Source organism: Onychostruthus taczanowskii, unplaced genomic scaffold, assembly GCF_017590055.1.
Source record: "Onychostruthus taczanowskii isolate IOZ18803 unplaced genomic scaffold, ASM1759005v1 scaffold3, whole genome shotgun sequence".
NCBI lineage: Eukaryota > Metazoa > Chordata > Aves > Passeriformes > Passeridae > Onychostruthus > Onychostruthus taczanowskii.
In genome coordinates, this window is record NW_024500349.1 from 15,652,958 (window position 1) to 15,680,671 (window position 27,714).

At 37.8% G+C, this 27,714-nt stretch overlaps 1 protein-coding gene across 3 annotated transcripts in view; it reads left to right on the forward strand.

Moving 5' to 3' along the window:
* The window catches only part of LARP4B (La ribonucleoprotein 4B), a 53,985-nt gene that overhangs the window by 19,240 nt on the left and 7,031 nt on the right, over nt 1-27,714 (forward strand). Inside the window, exons 1-12 of one of the 3 annotated variants that reach the window (XM_041408368.1) lie at nt 6,013-9,487; nt 11,449-11,596; nt 11,790-11,951; nt 14,027-14,108; nt 14,545-14,681; nt 16,032-16,135; nt 17,889-17,999; nt 18,874-18,927; nt 19,279-19,488; nt 22,444-22,550; nt 23,037-23,291; nt 24,718-24,763. In XM_041408368.1, the coding sequence (XP_041264302.1) occupies nt 6,092-9,487; nt 11,449-11,596; nt 11,790-11,951; nt 14,027-14,108; nt 14,545-14,681; nt 16,032-16,135; nt 17,889-17,999; nt 18,874-18,927; nt 19,279-19,488; nt 22,444-22,550; nt 23,037-23,291; nt 24,718-24,763 (4,812 nt within the window). In that variant the 5' untranslated portion in view covers nt 6,013-6,091. Of the gene's footprint in view, nt 1-6,012; nt 9,488-11,448; nt 11,597-11,789; nt 11,952-14,026; nt 14,109-14,544; nt 14,682-16,031; nt 16,136-17,888; nt 18,000-18,873; nt 18,928-19,278; nt 19,489-22,443; nt 22,551-23,036; nt 23,292-24,717; nt 24,764-27,714 lie in introns of those variants that run through there. The other 2 variants (XM_041408369.1, XM_041408371.1) reach the window with 2 other exon arrangements.

Below are 27,714 nucleotides of genomic sequence, written 5' to 3' on the forward strand. Positions count from 1 at the left end.
AAGCTGGTGCACTTTTTGTTTGTTCCTCTTCCCCCGTTTTTTTATTCTGAGTTCTCGTCTCTATTTTACATTTCTTAGATGTGAATTTTTACTTATTTGACAGTAGAGGAAAAAATTCAACCTGGTTTTCTGCCATACTTCTCAAAGTTGAACTTCTGAGATTTGCTGGGTGTTCTTTTTTTTTTTTTCCTGTACCCAGGGCATTAGTGCCAATAAACCAGTGTGTAAACTTGAGTAAGAGTGGCTTGCAGATTTTTTTCAAGAGCTTGAAGCTGTCCATGCATTTTGACAGGTGCATTAGCATTAAAGGCAATTTATTAGTCTTCATATAGGTGCTAGTTATTTTAATTTGACATACTAGAATTTTTATTTTAAAAAATTATTTAAATCTTAATTCCTGTTCTTCCCTACTTATTTGGAGAAAAAAAGCATAATCATTTATTTATGTTTCAGGAGATCTTACTGTTCTTTTTGTGAGAAGAGAAAGCTGATGTCAATTTAGATATCTTGGAATGTACCCATAGTGCTATAATCGTGCATTTCAAAGAACTTGTTCTATTGTGATTAAAGCTTTACTTTGGCTGAATATTTTATCTGAAAAAGATGAGACCTGTAGCTTATTAGGCTTTAAGTTATACCAGTATGACACTCTTATGTGCACAACATCAGAAGGTCATTCTGGTATGAGCATAATTACCAATATATTGTGTTAACAGTGGTGTTTTCAAAATGGTCTCTTCTGTAATGCCATGCTTACATGAGTTGATTTTTGCCAGTGCTTCAGGACCTCACTTGCAAGTTCTGTGAACAAGATTATAGTTGGAGAAAAACTTCACAGAGTTCAGGAAAGAGTTAGCAAACTAAGATCATTAAGACACTTCCATCTTTCCATAAATGTGATAGGAAGGAGAAAAAACTTCTGGAATGCTGATTCTGTTGCCTTTAGCAGGTACATACTTCAGGTGAAAACTACCTGCTGTTTCTTGTGTCGTAATTATTTTGAGAGCAGAGGGCTAGACTGCAAAAAGACGTAGGTGCATGTTTGTGCTGATCATTATTTCAGTGTGCATGTGACGTGTGGCCATACTGCCATGGCACCTAGTGAGCTTTCTAGGAGCCTGTTTTTAATAGACTTAGAAGAGATGTGCTCAATGGTGTTCCCAGCTGTTTTGGCTGGGCTGTTCCTCTGGGATATCTTGATACACCTTGTCCAAATGCTTTTGTTCAGGAAGAAAGCTATTTCAGTGGGGAATCTTGATGCACTTCTGTAGATCCTGTAAAAATAGGTATTAGGCTAGTTCTTCATTGGAAGCAGTTATATAAAGTATTTTTTTGTTTTCTCTTTGAACAATAACTAAATTTTTCTAATGATGAACTTAGTCATTCTGTTATTTGGCAAGAACAAAACTGAAGACATTCTACTGTGAGTAATGTTGAATAGGTAATCAATAGTGACTAAATTAAAAATGAAGGTTTTGGTGTTTGGATGGAATCCTTCAGAAATCACTTTTCAGGGTTGCTGCTTAAAGATACACACGTCACTTATTCACTAACATGTTTCAAAGTCTTAACCTCAGAGTGAATGAGACAGCCTTTTCTTCTGCACTGAAGTAGCTATGAAACTGTGCTATTTAAAGCATAATCTAGATCAATCACAAGTTTAGTATGGTCCATTTCCAGCACAACTAATCAGTTTGGCTGATTCTAGTGGTATTTAACAGCACAATTTTGCACACAAGTTGTTTGAAGGAAATTGGCATCTTGAGGATCTTCATGGATTTCTTGTCAATAGCAGCTTAGACTTACACATTGGAAGTACATAACTTAGAGGATACTAGCAGATTCTTAACTTTGATTGTTTTCTTAGCTTTGGGAGTTATATGTGCTATTTTTTTCAGCTTCTTTAACCTAGAGGTGGGCTTTGTCACTTCAGGTGGCATCTGCCAATAGACTGTTTGTATCCTGATTGACAATTACCCTTTCTGAGAAAGCTCTTGTTGGGCTGGACCCAGGAGAGTCAGCGTAATTTAAGCAGCAGTTCACTCCATTTTAGCTCACTTCTGTGCTTCCTTTTCAGTAGTAACTCTTTGCTGCTATGAATTAGGTTACTCTGAGGGAAGAGGCCAAGGTGCAGATCCCATGGTGGAGGAGACAGGTATGTCCTGTCTCTGCCAGATGAGATTTAACTGACTTTTCGTGCTAAAGGTATGCACAGTCTTTTTCCTTGCTTGTTGAGCCTAAACTCTTCCTCTGCCATGCTCACATTTGAGTATGTGGCCTCTCAGAGCACTTTCCAAGGACCAAAGAATCTTCTTTCCTTGATTAGTCAAATTGAAGACCTGATTGGGAAATTTGAGAATATCTTTAGAAGGGATTCTTGTGCGACAAGTTCTGCAAATGTGTGCTCCAGTGCAGGATATTACAGTGGGGCCATTTAAACTTGCCATCTGATTGCAATATTAGTATTACCCATTCTTTCCCTAGCTGAATAATTATCAGGTGCTGCCATGGGTTTCTGTTAAGGGGAGTTCTAATCTGTGTGGTACACTGATTTTTGTCAATCCTTATAGGTACTGTAAATACAAGTTCAGTCATACTGTTGTTCAAAGCAGGGGAAAAATAACTAGAACTTCCTGAAAGATGGCACTTAATTGTACTTCCCAAAAATGTTTTTCTTAGGAAGTACTATAAAAGGATGTCTCAGGCTTATTGCTGCTGGATTATGTTGTTTAAAAATCCTTTTGCAGCCATTCAAGAATAAGCCTGAGAATAAAAAGGAACTGGGGAAATCAGGTTTACTAGTTTAATACAGGACCATGTGCTCAGTGAAAATTCAGTATGCCATATAATCCTCAGGTGATTGGGCAATCCACAGTGTTACATGCAGCATGTGCCAATTTAATGTTAAGCAGCAGTCTGTACAATGAGTAGGTGATATTCAATAATTCGAGAGATCGTGATTAGCTTTAAACAAGAAATGGAAGAATTAGACTTTAAACTGGACATGTACATCATGAAGGATCAATACTGGTTGGTGTTTGCTCTTTGTGTTATGGTATTCCAGATTTAGGCCATAAGAAAAATGAATAGGCCATAAGAATAGTTTTATACATGTGGATGACATCTAATGCTCATGTTTGATTATTTCAGAGTGTAGAATATGTACTTAAACTTTTAGCACTCCATTAACCATGATCTGTTGGAGGGAAAATTAGGCAATTTGATCAGCTGTTTCAGAAGCCTGCAGTTAGTGTCACTGCAACATTTGTTGTGACACTGCTCTTCTGTGTTCCCTTCACTGGTGATGGGCATGGCATCAGGTGTGGCCTGGGAGTGCAGCATAATCACTGTTTCTTCAGAACTTGTTACAGTTGCATGACTTTGTTATAGAGAACGAATAAAGGAAGTTAGATTTTGGTACTTTGTAAGGACTGTTTTGATTTGTGTTATTGTAACTTTAAATCTAGATTATATTTTTAAACTTAGGCTTATAAGGCTATATTTGGGATAAACCCTTACTCCTTGGCAAAGAATAGGTACATTGAGAAATGAAAAATGGGTAAGTATACTCTAGTTAATAAGCACGTTGACTTCTTGCCTTCTATATAGGTGTGTACAGGATACAGGACTAAATACCTATTAAAAAAAAGTAATAGTTCAGGTTATGAAAGTGCTGCTTCAGAGCACTTTTGTTTCATGCAGTCAGAAAACCTGTTTAAGCTTTGAGTAGATGAGAAATATACCAGAGCTAAAATATGCATGAATAAAGGGAAAAAAAAACAAAACAAAATAACATAATTTACTCCCCAGATGAACTGGGCTCTGAAGTATTAGAGCATGAACTCTGCTAAGTGCTTTTCAAGTTGGTGGCAGTGTTAACCTTAGCCAGAAGGTGCCTCGAGTGATGTAGCATAACAGGAGTGGCATTTTCCACTTAAATTCATATTGCCTTTTTTTTAAAGTTGTAATCCCACACTAAATAGTACTGAGAAATTTGACTTAATGAATGTACACTGTAGCTGCTTTAAAATAGAAATTATCCCTGGAACCCTAAGATAAAAACAAAGGAACAAGTACAAAATGTGCTCTTGCACATGAGAAGGGTATGGGAAAACTGGAATAAGTTTCTGCTTGCCTGAACTGCTTCACCCCTTTTCTTCCCATTAGTTGATAGGAGAAGTGGTTGTTAAGGCACTGGAAAAGTGGACTTTGCCCTGGTCTGTCTCTTAAGGACACTTAGCTCCTCTCTAGAAAGCACGAGTTGGTAATGGTTAAATCATGAAGGGAAGAATCTTGCTATTTCTTTATCTGATAAGGGAGTTTTCTGAATAGTTGTGAATTTTTAAAGTATTACTGTGACTTTAAGCTGGCATTAAAAACAGTTAAATTGTTTGCTCATGGCATTTCTTCAAAAAAAACTATTATAAGTAACTCCCTCCCCCTTTCCCTGTTCTCGGTTCCAGGGAATGCTAAAGAGAGGAGTGACTTGGCATAGTTTTCAGTCTGGATCCAAGCATGTTGAATAACTTTGTCCCAGGGGAGAATTAAAAAAAATGCAGCAGATGGCAGCAATGATGCATCAGACTTCCTATCCTTAGGAACAGTGTAGCTGCAGGCACTTGGAGTCTTCCTGGGTTGGATAAGGGACAGGGGGAGGGTAGTTTTCCTCTGATTTTACTTTACAATTTCAAAGCAGCCTTGCTGAAGAGGGGGATGTACTTTTTTATCAATTCAGCAATCTTTTATGGTCAGAGTTAATGGAATATTAGTTGCCATAAGGTGCACAACCAGTGGAAAAATAGCATTGTGTTCAATGTTCGTCTGAAAGAACATTTGAAATAGAGTTTAAGGGTCTGTCTTGTCTTACACTCTTACATATTTTCAATATCTTTTAAGTAACTGAGTAGGGTGATGCTGTAGTGGTACACTCTGTAAACTCTCTGAAGTATGGGGTCCAAATCTGAAATAATAGCACTGCATTTGAGAGAAGGTCTGAGCGATGTGAGGTAATGGAAAGGCAAAGAACAAATCTGTTTAGGGCAGAAAAAGATTGCTGGGTATTTTCAGCTTTTTTTATTGGCCTTTTACATTTGATAAAACAGAACCACTTTTTATTAGCAACCATAAGAACTTACAGTAATAGAAGTATTTCAATATGTAAATACATGTATATAAAAAAGGTTTAGTTGTTACGAGGTCAGAAGGAGTCTGTATATGTACAACAGTGAAAGCTATACTGAGGACAGACTTTTGGAAGGAAAAGCTTTCAGTCAAATTACTTTTTAAACATTTTGAGTTTTTAGTAAAAGGATTTTTTTTCTGAGCTAAAAAGTTTTTTTCTGAGCTTAAGTATAATTAATCCTGTTGCAGTACCATGAGGTGGGTAAATGATCTTGAGGCCCCCTTCAGTGCTTTAAGTCACTGAGGAATTATGTTGGTTTTTTTTTCATGCAGATAACAAATTTTAAAAAAAGGCTTGGAACAGAATTAGCTTCTGATAACGTACAATGACTGCTCAATGGAATACATGAGGTCTTATCTATCTTTAGCCTGTTTTTCCTAAAGAAGTAATTGTGGTGTAGGTTCAGCTCTGGGGGAAGGGAGGAGAAGGAGAAAGTAGTTCAAAAAGTGTTTGATCTACACATCAGATTTAAACATGTAAAGCCAGAATGCATTTTCCTTGTATAGAAGGTGGGAGTTGCACTAAATATGAAAACAAGTAGTTTCTGGCAAACATGGACATTGTAAAAGATGTTGTTTAAGTATTTTAATGATTTGGATGAACAAAACATTTTAGGAAATTAAAGAATAGAAGTTCATAAGAGTCAGTAATACTCCTAAACAGACTGTATTCTCATTAGAAGGCATATTTGGCTTGAATATTACAGTGCATATGATGAAATACTGAAACATTGCTCAGCAACTGGGATTTGGACTTTGAGTGGCAATGACATATGAACCCCTGCATGGTTTTAAAGTGTGCTATTTTTGGTAGTTGGGTGTTGGCTTGTCTCCTCAGTAGCCATAGAAAGTTAGTGTAAAGAGGAAGGTGATTTGCAATGAGAAGACCCTCTGGCACTACTTATTAAACATGGGCTGCTGCTTCAGTAAAGAATTGAGTAACAGCACGAGTGAGGAGAAAACCAGCTTGTTACAAAAATCTGTGGAAGAGGAAGCACCAAAGTCAAGGATAAGTAAAACTTTATCTTCAATTTTTGGAACTGTGAAAAGCCAGGATCTGCATACAGTGGGAAGGACAGTTAATGGGGCAGCTGTGACAGTCAGCATTGAACGTGTTTGTAGTGATGATTGCGCAGTGTCAGATTCTAAATCTGGTTTTTGGGGTAGAAAAGGAAAATATTCGTCATATAACAGCATGGGGAATACTCCCCACGCGAGCCCTAGGAGGACGTATGGCAGACCTTTTAGCTTCTTTAATTCCTTTAGTCACCTCTTGAAAGTCTCTGGTACGTATGGAAATCTGCAGAGAAGTGAAGAAAAGAAAGATAAGATTATTAAAAAAAGAGCACCTAAAAAACTTAATAGTAATGGTCAGCATGTGAACAATATAGAAAAGAATAATAGCAATATTAATAATGAAAATGCAGCTTCACAAGAGCATTGCTTGTTTGATCATATTTCTAATTCACATGTAGCAGATATCGTAGACAAAGGCTTACAGAGTGAAATTTCCTTAAATAGAAATTCCCTGGAGGATTATGCACTTACATGTGACCATTCAAGGCAAAATGAAACAACAGTAAATGCTGAAGACAGCAAGAGTGACAGCTTACAGAAAGTTTCAAGTTCATATAGAGAGTTGTCTTCAACATTTTCCTGTCTTGATGTAGACAACAGTCAAAATGTGAAAGACAAGGAGTTTTACAGCATTTGTGTTGTAGATGCCGAAGATCTGAAAGGGGATGAAGAGGTGCCAGCTACTGTGCATGAAGAGCCTGCAGCAGACGTAGATAACTCAGCTGTTACTGATGAAGGAATGTGCACCATGGCACGACCTCTAGACAGAGGGAAGGAATTTCCAGTGCAACAATTGGCACAAGTGGAAGCTAAGTTTAATTCACAGAAAGAACTGTTTGAGTATAAAAAAGAGGATAGATCAAACATGGAGAAAAAGGATACAAAGGAATATTGTAGCCTAGACATCCAGTGTTCTTTTGATAACTTACTGACTGACAGGTGTCAGGTGCAGAGGTTAAATACTGACAGTACAGTAACAGATGCATTAAAAGCAAAAGTGCCTGGTGAAATCATCCCTGAGAATCAGCAAGAGGAGGTATATATCATGGGTAGTGCTGCCAGTTGGAATGAACCACTGCATACTGCTTGTGATTCTGTAAAGCCTGTGGATGCTGCTGGAGAGGACCAATACAGCCCTAACTCAGAAAAAGTGAAAAACAGTGATAATATTTCCAGTGTATTGTTAAACGCTGGAGTATCTAATTCAGGAAAAACTGAGGGAAGTAATCATTCTGATGTTGTACCACTTGTTGTGCCACTAACTAGGCATCCCTCAAGTGTAGAGCAAATAAATACTAAACAGGTGGTAGACAGCATAGGGGGTAAATTTAAATTATTGCTAGAGTTTCATGAAATGGACGAAGTAGAAAAACTTGATGAAGAAGTCTGCTTTCTAGAGCCAGAAAGTGAACTAAACTCAAATGTGGAAAAGAAAACACTTGAAAGAACATATGGTGATAGCCAAACATTTTCACCAGACTGTAGTGAACATCACAGCAGTTTTGAAGAATCCTTGAAAGAGGGAGAGGAATGCACTGGTACAGTTTTGCATAGCTGTGAAGCTTTGAACATGACTGAAACACAGCTAAACTTGGAGGAAGGCTCTGATTTTCAAACTCCCATCAAGGGTTGTACTGAAATCAGAGCATCATCTGAAGCTGCAATCCACAGTGGCATGGAGCAGGATGTCTGTGTGAGTGCCACTGAACTAAAAGGTGACTTTCTTGAGGAAGCTGGTAACTTGAGCAGAACTAGATCAGGGATAAGTGATGGTGCTGTGACATCTCATGCACATAATCCAAGCACAGATGAAATGTTCCTAAAGGAAAACAGCCTAGAGTGTCAGGTTTCACAAGAGTTAGTAGAGAATAAAGGTAAAGTGTGCAAATATTCAAATTCAGATAACAAAACCAGTGTCTCTTCTGTGGAATGTGAGCATGTGAATATAATAGACATGAACAGCAGACAAGATGAACAACAGGATGTGTGTTCCTTCCACACAGTGGGAAATCAATGGACTGCAGAGACTGAGTCAGGTAAAATATCTGGGCATGTAGTAGAATCTGTAAAACAGACAAAATTTGAAAGTCAACTAAATAAGTCCATTGATAACAAGGCAGAAAATGTAAAACAGTATCTGGATGCTAACATTGTTGATTGTGATAAAGACATCTTCAGTTGCAGTGAAGCCTTGCCTGACAGTCAGAATGCTCCCTCTGACTCCACTGTACCTGCAGTCACAGACAGTTGTATGTACAGGAGGGTAAAATTAAAAGATGCCACTAAAAATCTGGAAGATGCCAATAAACTCTTAAATAAGGACTGTAACTTTTTGCCTGTATTGTGTCAAAATGCATGTTCTCATGAGCATGACAAACCAGCAGAAGAGCCTCAGTTGTGTCACTGTGCCAGTCCAGAGCCAGGAGTTGGGAACACTCAAGTTTCTATTGGGTCTTTTACTGAGGAACGACCAGAAATTAATGAAAAAAGTATGTGTGATATAAATGAATGTAATCTCCAGGATGGTGAAGTAAACCGGTGTGCCAGCATCCACGCAAATGAGAACCTCACTGGTTTTGGTTTATCAGCTGAGAATCTAGAACCTTTTACCAAGGGGAATTTGAAGCAGTTACAAGCCAAGACTACTGAGCTGAAAAACACCAGTTACATATTAAATACTCAGATGAATGACTTGACCACAAGCTGGGAACAGATGCAGCCAGATCACAGGATTTTCTCAAACAAAGAGCTTGGAGTTTGTGTTGACCCAAAGCAGGTAGACAAATATGCTGCTACTCCTTCCTATGAAATACCCAGTGCCTCTCCTGGTGCAGCAGGATTTCAGCAAGGCAGAGAGCAGTGCGTGTTAGGTCTGATGGCAGATGGATCAAGTGACCAGAAGCAGTCCTGTGACCTGGACGGACAAAATCCCCACGTTGAAATGTGGTCACATTTCATCAATCTTCAGGCTGGCAATGCTGATTGGACAAATCAACTGCTTTCTGACACGGTTCCTTCTGGTAATGGTGAATATCTAGTAGGCTTTTTATGGAATAATGCAGCTTCTAATGATAACATGAAGAATGACAGACTGTGTATAGTTAATGGAAACTTCCAGAATGAACCTGAAAATTTAACAAGTGCTTCATATGCAGTGGAAACATACCCATATCAGCTGCTAGCACCGGAATATGCTGGTACGTGGGGATGGCACAATAAAGATGAACTTGTAAGTATTCTGCAGAAGTGATTTGCTCTTAAAGCTGAAGCTAACAGTTTGACTAGGCCAAGTCAAATTTTGGTTTCATTACTTAAATAGATGTTTTGTCCTGAACCTGATGACTTCCTTTCCTTTGAAAAACCGAATGCTGTATAAAATGGAGAAGTAAAAGATTTTGATGAATATTGATTTTTTTTTTCTGTTTACTTTGTGTAATAGTTCTGTGATTGGCAAAGTAACTTGATTGCAGGTTTTCAGTTTCAACTGAACTTAAGATAAACAGTGTGCAGAAAGGAAGCTTGCTACCAACCATTCTTGACTCTTTAGCTTTGTATAGGAAGAAATGTTTGTGGGTTTCCCAAAGCTCTTGTTTGGTAGCAATTAGGAAATCTTTTCCTCACTGCTGGAGGTAAGTAGTGCTGTAGAGAAGAGTGGCTGCAGAAGTAAGAGGAAAGAGCTAGGCTGGATCTTGTCTAGCTAGGCTAAGAAACAAGTGAAGATGTCTGGACACAATCCTGAGCTGCTTTGTGGACCCTGCTGAGGCAGGGAGGTTGGGCTGGATGACCTCCAGTGGTCCCCTCCAGCCTTACCCACTCTGCAGAAGTCAACCTGTAGCAGCTGCTGCTCCTTTTCCTTCCCTGCTGAGTTTCTCTGAAATTTTTCCCCTCACTGGCTGTGTTGGAGCAGCTGCTCTGACCTTGCCCAGCACTTGCAGTGTGGGCAGTGGATTGTTTTCAAGGCTGTTTGCTGTCTCCTGAGGGAACTTCTTGTATTAAAAACGGAAACTGATATGGATTTTGCTGTCATCTTTGAATCTTATTATTCAAGTAGTTATGTCAAGCACTTCCACTTTTTGTAAGTCTTACCTGTCATGCAAGAGAAGTGTTTAAGTAAATTTTTAAAGTTTTTTTTAAATTTTTCTGGATATATTTTCAGTGCACTGTGATAATAAGTATTTGAATGTGTGTGTTTAAGAAGATTTAAAGCTTTGTGGGATTTTGGAGTGCCTGTCTTTAAATAACAGTGTAATGTTCCTAGCATCTGTAAATTTAGAAAACAAATTTTTAATACGCTTTTTTAGTGTGTCTTATGATGAGCAGTATTTTTTTCCCAGTGTAATTATATCAAAACACTTGACATATCTTCTTGGTGTGGAATAACTCAATGCATTTTTCTCAAACATAAGCAAAACAAGTCTCATGTTACTCTAAAAAAGTGTTGTAGTAGATGTTTGCACTGCAGAGAGCCATCTCTCTGAAGCATAGATGTAACCATGTATGTGAAGGTTGTATATAACCATATGTCATCATTAAATGTGTCCATTTCCAATCCAGGTTAAAAGAGATTATCTTAAGATGATTTAACTGGATATGGTTATTCATCCTTTTTGTCCTAATGCTCTGTTCCTCCTCTAAATGTAGTAACAGAAGTTGTAATGCACATCTTACTACTTTCAGTTTTCCATAATGTCATTAAAACTGTTACATGCTTATATAATTTCAGAAAAATCCCTGTACTTTTGTATTTTCTTTATATTTTTAAGTATTATTTTGCAGATAGGATAGATACAGATCTAACATCTGTTAGATTGATCTACAGATACAAATGTAACATATATAGCAATACAATCAACATCAAGAAGACGTGTATTAGAGAACTGCCTGAAGTCTAGGTCAAGTGCAGGCTGAGTTAGTCTGTCAAAGGCAAAGAGTGAAATGTTTGTTGTCATTTGCTCTGCTTGGATAACCTTTTCTGGTGGTTCATAATCAGGGAAATGAATACTGTGCACCATAATAGTTGTGTTTATACCTGAAATGATTATGGGAACTCAGTTAATATATTCAGGTGTGAAAAACCATGACAGTAAAATCTTGAGTTGTATGTCTGATACTGTTATTTGAGACTGAATATATCTGTGCACCAGATGCCTGCTGTGCATCCCTGAAATCATAATCAATTTATTTTTGCAGGAGTCAACCAAGGTTTCTGAGTTAAACCCCAATGCAAAGGTGTGGGGAAATCATATGTTACACTTGGAAGCAAGTGGTGCCGCTGATGGTAGTGTGAGCAAAACGTGGGAAGAAATACCTGACCAGCCTCCAGATTCCTGTAAAGAAGGTACGAATAAGAGTTTCTGGCTGTTGCTCAAGCAGAAGCCAGAATTCAGTGCAGCCCTATCTCGATTTTAATTTTCTGTTAAAAAATGTAAAGCAAGTATGTAAGCACCTTTATTTCAGATGTAGTTTTAACTCTGGCATTACTATGATTAGAAAGAGCACTTTTGAGTGTGTGTGTGTGGCGTGTGCTGCAGGACTGGATGCCAATGGCGACGGTGACAAAAAGCATCAGAATGCGGTGCTGCCGGAGCTGCCGGAGCCGAACCCAGCCGTTCCGGGCTCAGAGCAGGCGGACATGAACCCTTTGGCTCTCGATCATTCCGAGTATGAGTCTATGCACGAAACCACCCAGACAGGTCAGAGAAAGCGAAGATGTGCTTGGACTTAGTTTAAAAACTAAACACGTATTTTGAGTTGAACAGCGAGCATCCGAAAAACAAAAAAAGCCCCCCGAACTATACCAGTTTTCTCATTCAATATATGCGTTCTTTAAAGAGACCCTGGGAATTCCTGTCTGTTTTGCAGTCAGACTTGGGCATGTTTAGACACCAGTCTCCTGGTTTAAATCTTACAAGGTTCTGCCCAGAATCTAGTGTTTCTGGTTGGGTCTGGTACTGAGGTGAGATTCACATACAGTTTGTGACTCAAGTAGTAATGTTAATGTGGGGAAAGACCCGTTTTGTACTTGAAATGCTAAAAGAAGCAACATTTTAGTATTAACTTCTTCACATTCTTATTTAATCAACTTCCAGAATTTCTCTTCAGTGCAACTGTTAGAAGCTGTAGTCTATACCAGATGGTGTGTTTTAAGAAGCTTCTGGAAACTAGCGTAGAGTTTCACCACGCTGATATTTCATTGAATGGGACAGAAGGTCTGCAAGATGCATGTAGGATTACTACTTGAACTGAGATGAGGGGTGGGAAGGAGAGGAAAATGTGCTGGGTGTTTCTTGAGATTCATGATAGGTCTGTTCATTGTGCTTAGCTGATTTTGTATTTAAAATTACCAGTATAGCATCCATAATAGCTGCAAATCAAGGCAACTGAAATCAGAAAATCAGACATCGTTGTGGCATCATCTTAGCTTATATTTGAAAACTGAAAGTTCTCATTGACTTCTACTTAAGTGTAATATTGGGGAGTATTAAATAGTAACTAGCTGGCAAATAGAAAATTGTATTAATGGTGCCTCACACTCTAGAAGGGAGCAGCATTCTTCAGATTAATGCTGGAACTTGTCAGTGTGTCCTTTATGTGCCCAAAACAGTTAACTTTTAACAAGAGTTCACGGTGTTGTAAAGAGCTGAACAGCAGATTGGGTCTGTTCCACTTGAGGAATGGTGACACATGGTCCCAAGTCTGAAATCTGATAATTCATTTTTTAATAATTATTTTTAAAAATGCATATAAAAGGAAATGCGGTTAGAACGTGATACATGTATTTCTCAGGTGTTGGTGTTCTCTTCATCAGAGTAGAAAACGTGGAGGACAGCATGGTGGGAGAAAATTACAAGTTGCTTTAGGAAGAAGAAAGTCTAAGGAGAGCTGAAAAAAAGGATGAAAGTTAGTGAAGGGAAAGGGGTATAGAGGACAATAGTTGGTGTGAAATACTTCTAAAAATTCTTCTAATACTTCTAATTTACATACATATAGTATGTAAATTTACATACATATAGTGAACAATGTGCTGCTAAATGTTTTGCAAATCTCCAAAGGCCACACAAAACTTGTACTCTTTAAACACTTCTCCCACTGACACAATGAGTTTACCCTCTACTGACATTGGTATATAGTGTCTAAACTAGAAGGAACATCAAGTTCCTGTTTTCCATGTGATAATTTTTAAGCTTCCACATATAAGAAATAAATTAATTTTGGCTTCTTAACCAAAAGGTTAAGTATGTAAATTGATTGCATATGTAAATTGATTGCATATCTGTTGTTAGTAGGTTGGATTTCTGCTGATATTCCATAACTATATTTTTGAAAATCTCTGAATTACTGTGTTGGTAATTTAGAGTGAGACAGGGAGTATGGAGTGCCTCCATTGCATTGTTCCCTTGCATTGCATTAGTCAGGGTTTCATCAGCTAGAAATTGATTACTTTCCTGAGAATGGAGCACAGATCTATGAGCCAAATCACTTCAGTGTTTATTTTGACATGTGCTTGTAGCTGTCCTAAAAGTGCTTCAGATTTTTATGTATTTGGAGAACAGAGTAAAGTCAGACATGGTTTCTCTTTTCTGTCTCAAAAAAAAAAAGTGTTGCCATGCAATTTCACGGGTTGGTAACTAATACATAATGAGGTTCTATTGAGTTTGAAAATTTGTTACTAGTTAAGTAGTCAGTAATAGACATGATGGCTTGTTTAAAATAGATATTGTGTAATATAGCAGAGCTACTTTTTAATTTGAAGTATTTTAATTATTAGGTGGAAACGAACAGTTGCAGCCAGAAGGTCAGGAAGATTTACGAGAATTACTGAAAAAGACACTGGAATTCTGTTTATCTAGGTAGGTATTTACCTAAATGTACCAAACTGGAGGATGACTAACAGCTTGGGATGTATGTTAATACATTTCTTAGTTGTTACTTAAAACTGAGTGGAAAGGATGAGAATTTAGAAAAAGTAACACACAAATTTCAGAGTGTTGTGTTGATGTACCTCTTAAAGCTTACCTGAAACCTCTGTGCCTAATGCATAAAGTAGCAAATATATGGGTTTGAAATGAGAGTAGTTACAAGCAATTACAATCAGGCGAATTTTTGTGATCTTACTGGTCATAATTAAAACTGAGTATTTAAGCCATTTAGCAAGCTTTAAGCCAGTGATTTTCATTAATTAGCAAAAATGCTGAAGGAATCTGCCTTCTATGTGATGAATTTTTGTCTTAAGTTTATTGGACAAAGTTAATCTGTGACATTTCCCTATTTTTTTTCTCCCAACAGAGAAAATCTTGCCAGTGACATGTACCTTATATCACAGATGGACAGTGATCAGTATGTGCCAATAATGACAGTAGCAAATCTTGATCATGTCAAGAAACTCAGTACTGATATGGATTTGATTGTTGAAGTGCTGAGATGTAAGTAGGAGTTCCTCAGTGCTAGAAAGCATTTGGGTTATTGGTATGGAACTATTAATCTAAATTTTTAATCTCTTCTTTCTTACTATATTGCAGTAAAATGCCATTATTTTTCTGTACAGCCTTAAGTAGCCCAAGCAGCTCAGATCATCACAGTTATAGGACTGTACTTTTATCAAAGCTACTCTGTATTCCAGATATTGAATAATGATCTATGCACATGAGAATTAATGATTTTAAATTGTGGGATGTGGTGGGACAATTCATGTGACTAGAGGATCATGGTGGATATCTCTAGACTGTTCTGTAAAGACAGGTGGGGAGAAAGGGATGGAGGAGTCTCACTCTGTTAAGGAGAACCTTGAATGGATAGAAATCAACTGCATCAGTCATGGAAGCTCTAGGAGTACCTGCGGGCCAAGACCCTGGGGGGTGTTTCCAAGGGGGATCTTATAGCTGGCATCTGCTGCTGACCTAAACCAGGACAATAAGGCCAGCAGAACAATATTTGTGTCACTTAAGCGAGCTTTGGGTCAGCCAAACCCAGTTCTTACACTTTATTTCAATGGCTTTGATATTTGTTGGAAGAACAATACAGCAGCTCCTGTCATCCATCAAGTTTCTGGAACATGCAGAGGATTGTTTCCTCATACAAGTGTTGGATGTGCCAAGGAATGAGGCACTGCTGGACTCACAGCTCAGAAACTGAGAAAACCTGCTTTGTGTATCTCAGTCAGTGGAAGCCTTGGCTGCACCAGTCATAGAACTGTGGTGTTTGGGGTCGTGCTGAGCACACTGAGCATTTCTAAGGTCTTACATTTTGCAAGAACAAACTTCAGCTTGCTCAGAGCACAGTTGGGAAGAATTCTGTGGGAAGCTTCCATGGAGGATAAAGGCACTAACTGTACTAGTGCTGGGAGTTCTCTCCTGGAAGCACGAAAACATTTCATCCCCTGTAAAGGTAAGGGAAGTAGGTGGATCAAGAGACCCCCTTGGCTTAACTTTGTACTTCTGTGTCTGCTTAAAACAGGAGAGAGGCATACCAGAGATGGAAAAGTGAATGAATACCTGGTGAGAGCTACAAGGGCATTGCCAAGGTGTGCAGAGATGCAGTTATAAATGGAGAACCTCAGCTTAGAATGAATTTGGTCAAAGCTACAAGTTTTGTAAAATATTAGAAAGGGTTCTTTGGGCATGTAAATGATGAACAGAGACATCGTCTGCTTGTTTCTTAAACTTCAAAAATGTTTGAGGCTCTGCATTATAATTCTATATTCACAGCATCTTTTGGAGTGCAAAGCTACTAAGTTTGTTGACAGCTAAAATGCATTCTTGTCTTCTCTTTCTTAGCGTTGCCTTTAGTTCAAGTGGATGAAAAGGGGGAAAAAGTTCGGCCAAATCAGAATCGCTGTATTGTGATTTTACGTGAAGTACCTGAATCTACTCCCATTGAAGTAAGTGTTCCCTTGTTCAGTAAAGAACACTTGTACCTTAGGACTTGGAAGTTATTTCTAGATTTTTTCTACATTTCAATAAGCACATCACATTTTTTTATTGCACTGTTAGTTTCTAACAGAACTTCTTAAACTTAGTTTATTGTCTTTGTTTGGATAAGAAATATTTTTGGTAGATACGTGTTGCTCATAGCATGGCTGTGGTAGAACCTTTAGTTCTGCAGAGGTCTGAGGAACTGATAGTGTTGTCTTTGGTAAAGATACATCATTTTCTTGGGCTTTGTCCTACTTATATGCACTTGGTGCTCAGATCCTTGAATAAATAGACAAAGATGAAAGAAGACAAATCTTAGACTAGAAAATGCCACTGTTGCCCCTTGAAGCTTGCTCAAGTAAAGTATTTAAAGCTTTGTAAATGTTTCCATAATGCTGAGGTGAGAGGTGTCAGTAAATCACTAAGGATCTCCATTGGGTTGTGGGATGAGTGCAAGACTGGAGAACGTCATTCTTTGAAAGATACTTAATACCACTCTGATGAAGCAGGGACTATGTCTGATGGAATATTAGAAAATATTATGGGGTCGTAATTAAAACATCTTGAATTTTGAAAAAGGAGAAAGGTGCAGATTCTTGATGATGCATATATATTTTAGTTTCTCTCCTATTTAATTTTACAAGGAAGACTAAAGATTCTGAAAGAGTTGCTCCTCTTAATAACCATCATACAAAAATCAGAAGTACTGCAGTTTAGAAACTGGTAACAAAAAAGTAAGTGGCCTTAATAAACAGGAACATGAAACAAAATGCTAAAAGGCATTGGAGGGGAAAAGTTGGATATATGCTTTGTACATAGATTTAAAATAGTGGCTACTTCTAGCTTTCCAATGAAATGTAGCTTTACAAAGACTGACTAACTTTTAGTGTTGATTTTTTTTTTCTGTCATGAGTTCATCAGGTTGGATATATTAGCACTGGATGTTCACTCTTAAATGTTTGACAACAAAGTTCTGAGGGGTCTTTATTTTCAGAAGAGTTGGTCTCCAGTGAAATGTTTTATACATTGTGTTTAAATTTGTTGTGCTGGAAAAATCTGGACTTAACTAACCAGATTTAATACCCTATGTTTTCTAGCACAGCAGAGTCAGGCTTTATTTAAGCAGCGAAATTCCAAGATGCTGTAAGCCTCCCAAGTTGTGTTGCCTTTTGGTGCTGCTTACCTCAAATCTGTGACAAAACAAAAAATATGCAAATGAATTAAAACAAAAAATCCAGGGTCTGTTTTTTTTTGTAGAAACTAGCCAGTTATGTTTGAGGTAACATAAGCCCTGTTTCAAATACATGAATCTGTAGACATTAGAGTAAAAGTTTACTTGCAGGTTTCTGCTGAAAAGGCAGGATTTTCCTGTCCGTGCCACATGCATGTGGATCCATGGTTTTGGGGACAGGGGAGAAATAGACATATTTCTGCACTTGATACCAAGTTTAAATGTCTTCTCCGGCCTAAATAGCTCCCAGCTAACCTCTCTTGCAGTATGGCCTTAGGTAGTGCTAGTTTTAGTTCTTCCAGGGGGAGATTGGAGAGGGCTGACACTACTGCAGGTGTTCTGAACTACTCGGTTATGTTTTGTAAGCCCAACAGTGCTTTCTGTCTTTCTTTCTCAGTGTCAAGAGTTTTGCATTTTACATTGATGTTTTCTTCTCTCCATCCTTCCCCCCTCACCTCCCCACCTCCTTATCAAACCACTTTCCCCAGGAGGTTGAAGCACTTTTCAAAGGAGACAATTTGCCTAAGTTCATCAACTGTGAGTTTGCCTATAATGACAATTGGTTCATCACATTTGAATCGGAAGCTGATGCACAGCAGGTAATTGTTGCTGATTCTTCTCCGTGTGTAGAAACACGAGGCTTAACTCTATTTCAGAAGATTGATTTATTATGTTAAATATTATATTAAAATGTTACATTAAAACTATACTAAAAAAAACAAAGAGATCAGAAGGCTACAACAAAAATAGAATAAAACAGAATAACAAAAATCCTGTGACTGATCACAGCCTTAGCACAGGTGGCTGTGATTGGTCATCAATAAAAAACAATCCACATGGACCAATCACAGATGCACCTGTTGCATTCCACAGCAGCAAATAGTAATTGTTTACATTTCTCTCCTGAGGCTCCTCAGCTTCTCAGGAGAGGAAAAATCCCAGCAAAGGATTTTCCATAATATCATAGCTACAGGTAATGCTGTTTTTTGAAGCATATTAGAATGTAAAAGTAAATAAGGATGATATGAAGATGATTTGACAGGTAGTAAACTGTATTACACATGTGTAACAACTTAAAGAGAAAAATACCCCAAACTGTAAAAACAGTAATGCTGCTTCCCCTTAGGTAGTATCCAGTTTTTAGTAGCTATTAAACATAACACTTAAAAGGTTTTTTTATCTTGTTCATATATCTTGGCTTCCTGGCTAAAGCTATGATTTTTTTGTACTGAGAGTTGGTTTTTAGTGACACATTGAAATGCTTCAATCATAACCATTAGAGTCTTGTGTTCATGCTACTGAAGCACTTAATGATAATTTAAATGTTGCTAAATGCGGGTGATGTATGAGAGTTTGCTATACTGTAACATTAGCAGACACTCCAAGAATTATTGTTAGCCTTAGGCTGTCAAAACTTAAGTTTCCTTTATTTAAATTACATTTGACAAATCTAACAATTTCTTTTTTATAAAGGCTTACAGATACCTTAGAGAAGAAGTGAAGACTTTCCAAGGAAAACCAATTAAGGTAAATAGGGGTTTATGATGTTAGGGGTGGGGGTGTGCGTGTCTTCTGGGTTTTGTGGTGCTCACTGTGATTTCTAATATAAATTTAAATGGTCCAAGCTCAGCAGTTGTTTGATGTGGAGGTGGGTTTAGAAATCTAGCACATACAACTACCTCTCCTCTTCCTCATTTCTGGCAGTGCTATATCCAGCCCAGCAGCAGGCAGCAGGGAAGCATTCAGCTGTTCCTGCTGTCCTTGAAGGACAAAGCAGTGACTGATAAGTGTCCAGTAAAAGTTTGAGAGCTGCTAATTTGAGCCATCCTCATTTAATTTGAAAGACTGCTGTAATAAATAATCTAATCTCCTTTGCAGGCAAGGATAAAAGCAAAGGCAATAGCTATAAACACATTTTTGCCAAAGAATGGATATAGACCTCTGGATATGAACCTCTACACACAGCAGCGCTACACAACATCCTTTTACATACCTCCAGTATACAGTCCCCAGCAGCACTTCCCACTGTACAGCTTAATTGGCCCACAGACCTGGTCAGCCACACACAGCTACCTTGACCCTTCATTGGTAAGTCTCTTGATTCTGAAACAGTTGTGTTCTTTTCTAAGCTGATATTATTTTCTTATTGAAGTGTAGGAAACCTACCTATCCTGAAGAGGGAAGTTTAAGATTCCGGTTCTTCTTGAAAAACAGTCCTTCAAAATCCTTGCCATAGTGTGCAAGATGGATTATTTGAAAATTGTGTCTGATTTCAGACTGAAGTGTGATTCTCTTCTTAAACCTTTTAGGTTTTGAGGCAGTTCCTTAGTAAAGACTTGCCAAGATACCAAGATCTTCTAACAGGAAGTTAGGTTAACATGCTGAATTGCTCTGTTTGGCATGTTCTTAAAGCAGAATATTTTCTGTGCAATAATAGCATCTCTTTTGGCAATGAAAAGTGTAATTAGCAAAAGCAATTTCAAAAATCAATTTTAAATCGCTTTTTAAGTTATTTTCTTAAAGGGGCTGTTGGTAAGGCTTGAAGCTAGGGTGGTAGCAATAAATCCATAAATACTCTAATGAGATATCTGCTGTATCCTGCAATGCTGCTTCTGTCTTCTGCATTGTGACAGTCTCATCAGAATTACCTTGGCCCCTTTTAGTTGGCCTTTGTTACCCTACAAATACGTGGAGTTTCCTGTAATGACTGGGAGGCTCAGGTTTCCTATCTGAAGCCTCTTTCTCCCCTCTGGAGATGCCTCTTTACTTGTGGCTCAAAGAAATGAGGGGAGTAATGCTCAAAATTAGAAGTTCTTTAGATGTTTTTTTTGGCAGAGGATTAAAGTGTCCTTGAACAAACTTGTGCAAACATCCTCTGTACTGAGCCACAGCTAATTAAAAAGTTGGTGTGCTAAACACTTCACACACAGGGAAGGGAACCCGAGGTCTTGCAGGGGGAGGCAATCTGGGGGTTGTTGAAAATGTGGAGGAGACAAGGTAACACAGTGAGCAGTGTTAATCCAGGAAAAAACTGTCTTGTTAAGCAGCAATGAATATGAATCTGCCTGTAGCTAGACTAAGACTATTGCGCAGTCTTCCTCTGGGATGCTGGAGGAGCTGGATGGGAATAGTGTAGAAGACACAGATTAGTAAACCACAGGTTCAAGCACATCATACTGTGTATCTACCTTATGTTATCCTGTAACTTTTTGTATCCAAGAAAGCTTACTAGTCATATCCTTTGGGAAAGACTTGATGAGTTTGCTAGCATTAAAGACCACGAACTTTTCTTAGTCAAAACAGGAAGTCAACTGTCTGTGCTTTGCTTTTCACTGTTCTGCAGTGTATTGTCATTGGTTAGCTGCATTTTATATACATGACTGTAACATGATGTTTCTTGATTCTTTTGTAGGAAGAGCTATATTTGAATAGAAATCACTTGAGGAGAACAGGGACCATGAGGAACCATGACACAGCAATAATTTTCATGAGACAGGGTTGCAGTTTGCATGTAGAGACTTGTGTGAAAATACAGCAAAGTTTTTCTATTCTGCTTCAACATAAACTCTACTGTCTCCCATCTCTAACTAGAGATTGAATACCCCAGTCATGTGGGCAATACCATCTTAATTCTGAAACTTGAGTATGGAAACACATGTCCTCAGGATTCTAAAACTACCTCATTCTTCATCATGTACTTAAATTGTATTTGAGAAAAGATCTAGTTTTTCCTGTTTGGGAAAAAAAAAAAGAAATTGAAAAGAAAGTATATTTGAACCAGTTGACTTCTGTGAATGCTTTTGGTATTATTGGAAAACGGGGAAAATATTTTTTTTCCTCCAAAAGGATCGCACATCATTATAAAGAAAGAATAGTTGAATATTGCTAGGGTCTCTAATATGTTCAGAGTCTTCTCATTTTTCAGGTTCAGTGATTTCTTACTAGCTTTGATGGAATTTTGCAGCATTCATGTTGTAACTCTTAAACCAGAAACACTTCAAAGCATTATTTTGATGAAACTTTGTTCCTCAAGGAGCTTTGTCACAGGCCTTCTGTAATGGCCTTTTTCTGAAGCCTGAGGTAGCATTTGCTGTCATGCATGCTAGGTTAGGCTAGCAGTAGTTTTGATATGACAGCTTTGGTGTTAAATTTTGTTTTCCATTGATTAGTGATTTAACTTGCACAAGAAACCTTTTTCAAGTTTAAATGTACCTTTATACCAAATGGTCTTAATCACAGCTGTTTATTAATGCTTAATAGAATGTAGAAAGAATCTTTTTGTTCTGCATCGTAGTTATTTTCGGGGGAAAATACAAGCAAGCATTTGCTGGTTCTAACAGTAACATTCCTTAAATGAAACTCAGACATTTAAATAAAAAAGTGTGCTAGTGAGGTTGGGGAAATTACTTTGAACATGCTTCAGGTTTTGAGGCATCTTGTTACTACAAGGCGTTAGTATGCACCCACCCCAGAAAATGTTTCAGTAATGTTTCTTCAGACAAGTGCTTCACATGTAGAATAAGATGGTAAAATCTGAAAAGCATCAGAGTTGCACTTAACATCCACTTATTCTCTAGGCTTTATTTAGATGTCACATGGAAGTAGAATGAGGAACTAAAAGGAAGTTGTTGGGTTTTTTTAAGGGAGGAATTCACATACAGTTATAAGAGAAACAGTTACAGGCCATGTAGATTAGAGGCTCTGACAAAGAAGTATCTTGGTACTCCACAGTCATGCGTAGTGTGGTGTGAAATAGGAGGAGAGCTGTTTAACTTACAGCCAAGAATTTTGGCTTGATGTTTTTCAATCCTCTTGAACTATGATAAGTTGAATATGTGTAGTGGCTGACTTCTCAGAAAAAGAGAAGCTTGGGGTTTTTCCAGAAATTGTGTGAGTCAGCTACAAGGCACTAGACAAATTCTCTATTGCTCTTTGAGGCAGTCTTTTGAGTACTGTCCTGCACAGAATGACATAAAATATGGGGTTAAGAAAAGTAATACTCAGTTTGTTTATAATGGTGCACATGCGATACATTTTTTTTAGGTAACACCATTTCCAAATACTGGATTTATCAACGGGTTCACATCTCCAACCTTCAAGCCTGCTGCTTCTCCACTCACAACACTCAGACAATATCCTCCCAGGAACAGGCAAGTTAATCTATCTTCTTACAATACTGTTGTATTATCTGGCACATGGGGTTTTCATCTGCTTATTTTAGTAACACCAGCTAACTTGAGAATACTTGTGAAACTGAACCTGGTGCCAAAGGTAAGGCCGTAGGGCAGATGGTACCCGTGATGTTAATGGATGCAGTGTTTTGAAATGTAAATGGACAGTATGAAAGCTGAGAACTTGTCTGTTCTGTGATTTAGGGTATTCAGTTGAAATCTTCTGAGAGATGACGTGACATCAGCAGGATTATTTATATAGTAAAGCTCTAGTTGAAAACAGACAGGGAAAAAGTTAATTTTGATAATTCACATGACCTGTTACAATGAATGTTGATCATTCTTATAAATGAAATAAGTGATAAAGGACTGAAGATCTTGCTTCTTCTGAATTCTGTGAATAGGCTTAGGCCTCAGAAGGTCTCTGATAGTGCGCGTGTGTTGAAATGACTTTTGAATTTATAGGAATCCTAGCAAGTCACATATACGACATACAATACCCAGTGCAGAAAGGGGACCTGGGCTTCTAGACAGTCCTACAATATTCAACTTTTCTGCTGATCGTTTAATCAATGGCGTCAGGAGTCCACAGACGCGGCAGCCGGGACAAAGCAGGACACGGGTGCAGAGCGCTACCAGCAGTTACACCAAGAGGGAAGTGGGAACCGGCCGGGTGGAACAGACCAGCGTTGACTCGTCCCCTGGATTAGGGAGAGGAAGGTGAGTCTGCTCCGTGGTTGTCCTCTGAACGGGCAAGCACTGCTGCTTCTGAACTGCTCTGTTTAGGGGAGGTGTGGTACTGTTACTGTTCTCAATACTGCTTTAAACTCAGACTCTCTCCGCAAACTTAAAATCTTGCAAAGTACTTCACAGAAAGTGTTAAATACAGAGCAAAGGCAAAGCAGACTTGCATACTTCCCTGCCAGATGAAAATTATTGGCAACTGATGAACAATTTAGATCTATAACATCTAATATTTTATCCTTTCTTCACCTGGTGCAAGAAAGTTTTTGTATATTATTTGTTTGACATTATTGAAGAAGTTTTGCCCAATTCCATTGTTAGCATTGCAGACTGTATACCTGAATATGTAATAGCAGTGCTCATTCTTCACTTTTTCAGTTGAAGGATCAGAATTTTGACCAGACTGGGCATACACAACAGCAAAGATGATGGATTGGTATGGAGGGAGGAAAAACTGCTGCAGGCAACTAAGGAAACTATTGTTATGTTGTTCTAAATGCAGCCTGACAAAAAACAGAACCAACTACCTGGGGAGCTGAAAATTGGTATATTTATAAATACAGTTCTAATAAGTGCTTCAGAAAAGTATTGTGCAGCTTTGATAATGGCTGTATTTATGACTCCAAGTAAATCACATTTTGAGTGACTTACTGAATTGGAAGATAAGTGTTTTGCAGATGATCCTATTTTAGACTTCTATCATTGCAAAATTAAATGGGTGTTTTGTGCAAGCGTTATAGTACTTTTCGAAATCTAATTTACCAAATTCTGTTATAACTAATGGATGAAAGTATGATTAAGAATTCAGGAAACAAGATTGCTCAAACTGTAGACTGCAAAAATGTGCAGCAGTAGTCTGTACTTAAAATTATATTATTTTGATGTTTCAGTATTGAATACATGTAGAATAATAAAAGTCAAACTAACTTAGAAAATATATTGAAACTGAATTAGAATACACTGCAAATTTTACTGTGCTGCTTGGAGGGGCTTTACCTGAAGCAGGGCTGGGGGCAAAGTGCTAAAAATGTTTTTTGAAGGAGCCTTACCTGGATTGAAAATAGTTATCTGTATTTGGGAAGTTACATTGGTATACAAAAAATTCCTGACCCCCTTATTTAGATACTGTAACATTTTGTCTAATCCTCATATGTAATCTCTACTGAGATGCTTTTAACACAGGAATTACTTGTAACCAGTTTATTCTTACACTGACTTGCATAAGATGTATCCATTTATTTTAAGGACAGCTTGCTAGGAATTTTTGCCTAAAACATTTCTGGATAACCTGTGTAGAATGAAGATGGATGAAATAGCAACTGAAATTAATTTCTCCTGTTTTCATTAACTGCTTTCCATCCATTTATAGGCAAGGTTCTCATATCTGCATTCTTTCCCTTAGGAAAAACTCATATGGCTACCGAAAGAAAAGGGAGGACAAGTTTACAGTGAGTGTTCATGATCTTATTTGTCTCTCATAAAAGTAGGGAAAGAAGGCAAGAGTGTGGATATTATGTGGAGTAGCAGGGGACATAAGTTACTGCAGAGGCAGTTGTACATCACAGTTGATTAAAGACAACAGCTCATTAGTCTCATGAGTTTACTGTATTTGGGTACCAGAGAAGATTTTCCATTGGTGCAGAAGTCAGGGAAAAGTTAAAATTACTCTTACAGTAGCAAAAAATTTCTATCTCAGTTTTTGTCAACATGCCAGTGTTCACATTCAGGAATAGCTAAACAGCTGAATTTCAAAACACTTGATAATTCATTATCAATCATGGTGACAGTGAAGAACATGATATAGATCCTTGTGGCATAATGTGTAGCAAAAATATTTGTTATGAAGTGGTCAGTTCATTTTCTTAAATGCCTCTTCAAGTGCCACCAGGTAAGGGTATGCTAACACCATTAAAATACTGTGGTTTTGGGAAATTCAAGGTTAATACCAAAGTAGACTTGATACTTGAAAAGGCTGCACTAAGTGTAGAAGAGAAAAAAACATGTTTTTGTAGGATTTAAGGCTTGCTGTGGTAAAACCAGTCATTCCTTTGCAATTCATTCTTGCCACACGTGGCATATTGATGAAGTTGAACCAGGTTATTTCCTTATTCATGTTACAATTGTAATGTTACTCTACTGCATGAGCCATAACACTTTCCTAAAGGTCTGGAATCACTGCATTTACGTGTTTGTGTCTCCTGCTGTTGAGTGACCTGACTGAACTTGGATAAAGGAGCAGGAAAGTTTAGCAAGTGATTCCTTCGACTTGATTGCTTTTAGTTCTCCTCAAACTTCCCAGAGGCAGCGAGACCAGACTGCATGTAGGATTCCCAGTACTTCTTCCTTTTGCCCTTTCAAAGCTGCTTGAATTTTTAGAGTGAAGTTTTGCTATTAACTTTTTTTCTGTATTTAAAAGAACAGGGAAGTGGTACAGGTTAGGTGTGAGTGACTGGAGTGAAAGGATTACCTTGGACACCTCCCTGAGCAGAGCAGCACTTCTGACAGAGCTGACTGCAAAGATTATTTGAATGTAAAAACTGGTACATGTGACTTCTTTGGAGACCCATGGTTCCCTTTGTCAGCACCAGGCTGTAATTGCAGCCTGTGCAGCCAAGTTCCTTCCAGTCTCTTCTGGGCCAAGAATCTTTAGTCTGTGGTGTCTGGTGCTGTACCTTGAGCAGAGGTGAGAGCTGCTGCACACCTAGGACTGCAAGGAAGTGTACTTGTAGCCAAAATATTAAAATTTCCCCTTTAGACTTGGAAATAATTGAATCCAGTATCCTCCAGTATTCTTGTGTAATGCTGTAGCAATTAGATAGTGTACACAGGACGCCACTAAAACCGGTATATTTGAATGGAGTAATGACTTCATTAGAAGATTTTTCTTTTTAAAGGAAAAAGTTTTATGCATGTTTGCATGAAAAAGAGTGTGAAACTTTTTGATCAGATTGTTTCTGAGGCTGTAGACATTAGCCAGGTACTGAACGTACAAGAAGTTAACTTGAGAAATTTTATGCAGTTAGCTTAAAATTCATTTAAGTCCTCCCTCATTCTGCTAATTTAAAATGTTAATGCCACACTTAGTACTTTGAGGGTTTTAGGATTCAACTGTGTAACTTAAAGTGTAACATAAAAGCATTTGCTATTGCAGAACTTCAGTTCCCTTTAAGAAGAATGAGTGTTGTGATTTGAAGAATGACTTTTAAAAATTCAAGTTGTTCCTCTTGCAGTTTGAGCTGGATTAGTGTAGTCTCTCTCCCTGACCTTTGGCAGGTCATCTGACTTGAGTTTTGGGGATTTGCAGTCTCCATTGTTGTAACATTCTTCCAGGGGTAATGCTGGGTCAGTAACAGCGCTTGGAGTTGCGATTGTTCTTGCTTCTGTATTTTTTCTTTCCCTACTTCCCTCTTGATGCACAATTCTTTGGACATTACATGTAGTTTGTGAAAAGACCTCAAAAGTAGTCTTGTATCTGTTGTTCTTTTTGTTCAGAAGTATTCTCACATTCACACCATCTTGATTATATACTCATATTTTCCTTTTCAAAGTAGGAACTGTTTCAAAGACTGGTTTACATTTGGTATTTTGCAGCAGAGATCATCTTATCACAGGAGTCAGCACAGTCAAGAAACACTTCTTTGAAAAAAAACTTCTTTGTTTACATGATGTAGGTGAAGTTAATTGGTAACTTCAGTTACAGCATATTACAAAGGAGTTTTATTTTTCCTGTGTAAATATAAAATAACTTACAAATCCTTACCAGCAGTTCTCACGAGTGATCTTAAACCATGGTACTTTTAAGTCTTGAGCTGGTCTCTCTAGTACAAAATAGTTGTATTTACCACACAGGTGTTGTTTTTTGCTTGAGACATTGGTTTTTTTCTTAGATTTCGTTAGAAAGTCTGTTTCAAAAATTGTTTTGACACTTACCTTTCTATTTTTACACAGTGACCATACAGATTAATACTACTTCTTCTTAGATTTCATTAGAAAGTCTCTGTTTCAAAAATTGTTTTGACGCTTACCTTTCTATTTTTTACACAGTGACCATACAGATTAATACTACTTAGATATAAATTGTTATTGTCTGTACTACATACAAGGCATGCTGTCTTGCCCTTTCTTCATATATCTGAAAATAAGATTCTTATTGACTCTTGTCTTTTTATTTAGGATGTTATTAACTGTACATAAATGGGCATTATATAAATTTTCACCGTATCATGATACATAAACCAGTCTGTTTTCCTTTCTGTCAGTGTGTCTGTCCTCAAGGAAGAGTCAGTGAGAAAACTTCTTATTATGCCAGTGTCCCTAAAGCTGATGCATATACCATGACATTTTAATAATAATATTTTAAGGGCATCAGTGGAAAATGAAAGCATCTATTCCTCGGTAC